We start from the raw sequence: 6,065 nt of genomic DNA on the forward strand, positions 1-6,065 counted from the left end.
AGACTCACGTTCCTGTGCAGGCTCAGGGGCTGTAACTGTTCTCTCTAGGAATTACTTCTTGAAAGACCACAACAGATAATCAGTAATGCAAATGCTGTAGTTTATTGATGAAATAGGACTTGGCTAATGCTGCTGATGAATTCTAGTTGCTGCCCTACTCACTGTTGGTCTTCAAGGGCCAGCAGATTCTCAACAGCCTTGGCAGGTGTAGAAGAGGAGGTAAGCTGTGTCAGTCTGCACTGCAGAATCTGAGATCTTGGTGACCTGGACATCATCAAAGCTGTACCAGTGTTTGGTGGTTGAGTGCTTGCAGAATGCTGTGTAGTGGCCATAATCTATATCACCAGCATGGTTCTGTAACAAACAACACAGTCTGTTAAAACCAGAGTCTCGCTCTGTCTCCTCACAGGCAAACCAAGGAATTGCCCATCATTTTTTTTGTTTGCACTTGGAAAAGTTGGGAGAGAGGGTTATAGCCCCCACTGGCCTACAGCAAGGAATGTTAATTCAAGTTAATGCTTTAAAACAGAGCAAATGGATTATTATTATGCTTCTCTATTTTGCAATTTTACATTTGCAACCCAACTATTAGCCCTGATTTTGGTCACTATAAGAGGGCCCCATTTGCTGTGAGCAATGGAAAAAAAGAGACCATCTAGTCCTTATTTATAAACAGGATTCATGCAGGATCAGCCTGTGAGTTTATTCTGAGGAGGCTCCAACCAGGCATTATGTGTCAGGAGTGCATGCTTTTAAACTGGGGATGTTGGGGAAGAAGGACAAATGACGATTTCTCTCGTCTTGGTTTACATACTGTTATTGGATTATGTCCATGGCAGGTAAAAAAAAAAGTATACATAAAGTCCAAACTAACACATACATCATCTGTTCCATGAGAGAGAGCATTCCAACTAAAAGCAAGAAAGGCAAAGCTTACCACTACAGCACACAAGCTGTACACTGCATTGTAGAAAAACGTGGAGCTGTAGGGAGAGAGATCCAGATTCTGTAATGGATAGTCGACAGTGGTTGAGAGTTTCCTTCTGTGCTTGTCCTGCCAGGCAAACCTGAAATGAAATTTTGAATGATTTTAAATAACCCTCGACTTACTTTTGCATTGTAGTGGTTGCTTAACTGACTTTTCCTAGGGGAAGGGAAAACCAACAATTGACAACACAGCGTTTGAAAGAGAAAGATCTCTATTAACCTTGTGTTTTACAGTATACTGACAGAAAGTGCACTAAACCCACAAGAGATGTCCAGCATTGCTCTCACTGTGACCTAAACATTTTGGACTGGACTGCACTGCCATTGTCAGCCCTTCTCTCATGCCAGGCTCCATCCCTCTTCCCTCTGTAACTATCAGTACAAACTGCACTTTTAAACATTTACAAATGTGGCCAAGGGCTGCAGCTGGGGACCACAAGTTCTTTGAGCACATTGAGAAAAGCAGATGTTGAATGGAAAATTAAATCATGACTTCAGACAACATAGTTCTGGGAAGCCAAATCATCCCAGAGTAGTTTTCTCTATAGGTGGAAAGTTGTTTAGAAAAAAATCCTTAAGAGTAAATTCAGCATCTGGCCACATGTAGCTAGTGAGGTCTGCTAATCCAGGAGCTCTTACACTGATGCACCTCTCTGTTTAGTATCCTCAGGTGCTTAGGCCTGATTGAGTTAAGGGATAAAACCAAAGCATAGTGTCTCAGCTGCAGTAATGACAAGAAAAACACTCTGTGTCAGTCCTGCACTTAGAACCCAAATTACAAGCTCTCCCACTGACCACAGGAACTCTTGATTCCCAGAGATGTCTGACTATGAGCTGCTGCACTAATTGTATTTCTGTTACTGCCCATTTAGCTTTCAGGTATCAAAAGTACTAAAAACACTGGTGTGCAGTGATTTTTTTCCTTCTGTGCAAATGCAAGTGACTGTCCTTCACATCTCACAAATCCCAGGAACTGGCCATGTCCTACCCCATTTTAGACTGTACCTCTTTAGGTGAAAAATAATGATCTGCGGTGCCCTGGTTATGGTGGCCTTTACTGTGGCATCTTGGTTTGTTCCACACCAGTAGCAGTGGATTTGGTTGTTCCGAGTCAGTGTGTCTGGCTGAAAGAAGCAGTCAAGACACTCCTGTCAAAGGAAAAAAATAAAATCAAAACCACTTGATCAGACTGATCTCCCTCCACCCCTGAAGATCCTAAGCAAAGTAAGAGATGAATTTGCCATACTTCAGAGCTCTCTTCTTAATTGGAGGTGTGATGCAGCAAGGCTGTCATTACAAATACACTTAAAAGACAAAGCAGCCAACATTGGCTTCCTTTCTTCCCCAAGTGAGTAAATACTTGAGTGAAAGAAACCCTCAGGGTTGCTATTTAGCAATCCTGATGTCCCTCATCCCCTGCAACTCACAAGCATTGCTCTTGTAACCCTACCAGCCTCTGTAGTCCTGAGACCAGTGAAGAAACAGCACTTCTCTAAGGACCAGATCCAAGACTATCCATTAGCTCCCAGGAAACCCAAAGTAACTAAAACCCTGCATCTTTTCAATAACATTCACTAGTCTAAGCCACCTCTTCCCATATGAAGCAGAACCCAGCAGGAATGCATTGGCAGTTGTACCTGCAGAGAGCACACTCTCCTAGAAGGGATGGGCAGGGAAAGGACAGTGAAGCTCTCAGGTCTGTCAGTGATGGTGTTGCATTTCAGACATGTGATACCATAATTGAGCTGTCCCTCAAATAACTGTGTTATAATGGATGTGCCACTGCCACTCCCTCTTGCTTCTGCACCAGCTCTGCGTCGGCTTGACTATACAGAAGAAAAAAAATTAAAATGCAGATAAGCAACTGTTTAAGTGCCTTCACTGGGTTTTAATGGTTGCTGCCACTGCCTGGGTAGGTCAGTTGTTAGTCTTGTCATAGAACTTGGCTCTAAAATCTTCTTGATGTTTCATACAAGCAGAGTAAGCTTAATTCCTTTCTTCACAGAGAAATTTAACAAAAATATAATAATCTGGACATTTGACAGGATTTAACTGCTTGAGAAGCTCTTTTATCAGTGGATCTGAAGAGGAGAAAGACGTGAGGGCATGCATATGTGAAGATCTCAGGCAGATGAGAAAGTAGAACATTGAGCGTGGAAGGAGAAAGGAGAGAGAGAGGTTAGGACAATGAAGCTACAGACAGCATTGTCATTTAAATTGGGGATGCAATTTGATACAGCATTAGATGAGAAGCAAATTAATAATTGTGTGTAAATGGGTCTGAAACAAAGGTAGAAAAGAGCAATTACTAGTGGCCCCATCATGGAGTTCAGAAGGGAGGACAGACAATTATTACATGGAATGCTAAATCATGAGATGCAGAGGGAATTGCTACAGTCTCCAAAACACCACAGCAGGACTCACCTCCTTGAAAGCCTCGTGGAGGTCATCCAGCACACAGATCAGAAACTCCTGCGCATCGTGCTGAGTCCTCCTGCTAAATGTTGGGTATTGCTTCCCAAAGACTGAATGAAAAGCCTCAGGGGAAACATAGTCAAACTCTCCAAGCCACATATCAGACATCAAACAGCCAAAGGCAGTTGCAGACTCTCCAATCTCCCTTGGAAAAAATACACATAAGTTTCAGGTAGAGTATGAAAAAACAGTGTCTCTGCCTTCAAACAGAAAGAAACTTAGAAAACATGTGCAGGTACAGCACAGCTCTGACAGCCTGTCATCGGGTTTGAGGGACTCTGCGGATCCCAGGAAGTAGTAGGGATCATGGTCAAGGCAGCAGTGACTGTAACAGGTATTACCATCAAAATGACAAAAGAAGTGTAATGCTGAAGGTACCCAGCAAGGAAAAAACCCAGGGTCTCAAAGGACAAGGAAACCAGCTTGTGGTATTTGACTGTAACTGCTGGTAGCTGGAGCCTCACACATTCTCATGGCAACATGGATCCTTTGGGAGAAAAACAGCCGTGCCAAGGCAAGAAACAAACCAACTCACGTGCGCAGGGCTGTGTTCCACCTCCCCGAGAGGAAATACTCCACCAGCTGGGGCAGGCTGCACAGGCACTGCAAAACCGCGTTCATGTAGCACGTGTTCTCCAGGTTCTGCAGGCCAGTGAGCCCTGGGTGACGGCTGCTCGTGTCCTCCATCTCTTCCTTGTGGGAATACTTCCATTTCCAAGCCATCCTTCCACCTACTAGGAAAAAAAAAAACCCCACAGCAGTGGAAATCTAAAATGCTACAGTGTTTTTTGTGTTATGCTCTTTAAAATGCCTCTTCAGGAGGCATTTCTTGCTGTTTCAGGATCTTTATAAACTACACAGACGTTTACTTTTCATTGGGCTAATACAGTGGTGAAGACTCTCCATCTGCCACACTAGGCTCTTCCCAAGATGGTAAGATACATCATTAAGAGGTATTATTTAAATACCTGAGGTTTTAGAGCTATTCCTAAAATTCCATTCAGTCTTTGACTTCATATCCAATTACTCAAAATAGCTCCCTTAAGCATTTCACCCTAAAGAATGCATATTATATTTCATTTATTCTGAGGTGTGGTACTTAATATATTTTCTAAAACCATAGGTTGCAGTCCAGATGCTACTAATAACAGGCTGTTCTTTAGATTTTTGCTATGCTACTTATGTTAAGAAAATTCTAGTAGGTTTTTTTCTTGCTGCATGAAACTGTCCCCCATCCCCAGTCAGGCAATAGAGAACCTGAACACAAACACTACACCACGCAGAGGTGCTCACCAATGTTGCTGTTCTTGAATTTTTAGAGGCTGATACTCTATTTTGAGGCAGGGCAGAGAACTTAGAAACCACAGCAATCTCTGTAGAACAAGCCAAGCAATGCTTTGGGTGTTGTGTCCTCCTGTGTTCCATCCTGTCACCTGAGCTATTCCTGCCCCATTCCCTTTGTGATGTCACTTGGTTACGTTGGTCCTCAGGCAGGGGAACGTGCCTGGCCCAACCTGCCTCTATCTCCTCCTTATGTGCCACCCAGAACAGAAAACCTTGGGAAGAGAGGGGCACCCACCCCTTGCACTGAGCAGGGAGCTTCAGCCTGACCCACCTTTATCCATGTCTGCTCATATGCTCTGGTGGAAGGGCAGTGATGATAGTGTTGACCATAAAAACATTCAACTACCTCAAAACATCACGCTTAATTAGTCTATTTGTGTTATGAAGATTTTCCTGGGGAAAAGTAAAAAAAAGGGTAGTGGCAGAGAAGCAGCTTTTATTTAGCTAAGACAGTGTAGTTAATGTCTGAACGCCATACACAGAAGAGCAGCAGGTTTTCCCTATTTAACATACAATTAGGGAAGTAACAAGTATTCTCAGAAGAGGCCCAGGAAACCATTTTTAAAAATCCCTAATTATTTTACTTGTTAAACTTCAAGCAAAGGATGTCTCCCAGCACTCTTGGGACAGCTGTCACTGCTGTTAATCCCCCAAACTGGTTACCTGCAAACTGAGATACAAAAGCAACACCCCCACACAAACTACTGAAAATCTGGTCTACATTTTTGTAAATAGAACTGGATATGCTTATTCCTACTTTTTGTGGAATCTGAATCAAGACTTTCACTATTTTAATGTAACACGATACACAAATTCACATAGGTGCTACCTACTGCAAGTTCTGGGGCTGAGAATTAACTTACATTACTTTCACCACAAAATGCATTACTTGCAAGGTAAAGTGTTAATTGTAAAAAGAAATATTAAATTATCAGTATTTTTTTAAGAAGCATTGTTACATGTAAAAAAATGCAATTTTTTTTTAACTGATCTTTTGGGAACATTCCATATGAACTGTTACTACCAGTTTTCCAGTTGTAGTCTAGTCTTTTCCCCTCTCCAAAGTCCTGCAGTGTTAAGTGTTATGGCATTAAGTGAGATGCAAACACAAAGAATTAAAGTGTAGGAAACCACTGTCACAGGCTTAAAAAACAAACCTCTCCTTTTCCAAATCACACAGCTGCTGAGCAGCAGCTAGAAAACCAGCTCCCTCAGGAGCTGTGTATTTTGTCACAACATATTTGGGATTGGTTTTCTCT

At 42.5% G+C, this 6,065-nt stretch overlaps 1 protein-coding gene across 2 annotated transcripts; it reads right to left on the reverse strand.

Moving 5' to 3' along the window:
• Positions 1 to 86: 86 nt before the first annotated feature.
• On the reverse strand, positions 87 to 4,975 carry USP50 (ubiquitin specific peptidase 50). 2 transcript variants are annotated; one of them, XM_018069718.2, is made up of 7 exons: positions 4,756 to 4,975; positions 3,998 to 4,193; positions 3,412 to 3,607; positions 2,625 to 2,813; positions 1,993 to 2,135; positions 938 to 1,067; positions 87 to 354 (listed from the first exon to the last, which is right to left on the reverse strand). In XM_018069718.2, the coding sequence occupies exons 2-7, from the start codon at positions 4,183 to 4,185 to the stop codon at positions 190 to 192; spliced, it is 1,011 nt and encodes a 336-aa protein (XP_017925207.1). In that variant the 5' UTR covers positions 4,186 to 4,193; positions 4,756 to 4,975; the 3' UTR covers positions 87 to 189. The 2 variants fall into 2 exon arrangements, with proteins under 2 accessions (XP_017925207.1, XP_017925206.1); XM_018069717.2 differs by having other exon boundaries at positions 3,998 to 4,196; positions 4,756 to 4,970.
• Positions 4,976 to 6,065: the final 1,090 nt, after the last annotated feature.

The sequence above is a fragment of the Manacus vitellinus genome, unplaced genomic scaffold, assembly GCF_001715985.3.
Source record: "Manacus vitellinus isolate BGI_N305 unplaced genomic scaffold, ASM171598v3 scaffold_16_pilon, whole genome shotgun sequence".
Classification (NCBI taxonomy): domain Eukaryota; kingdom Metazoa; phylum Chordata; class Aves; order Passeriformes; family Pipridae; genus Manacus; species Manacus vitellinus.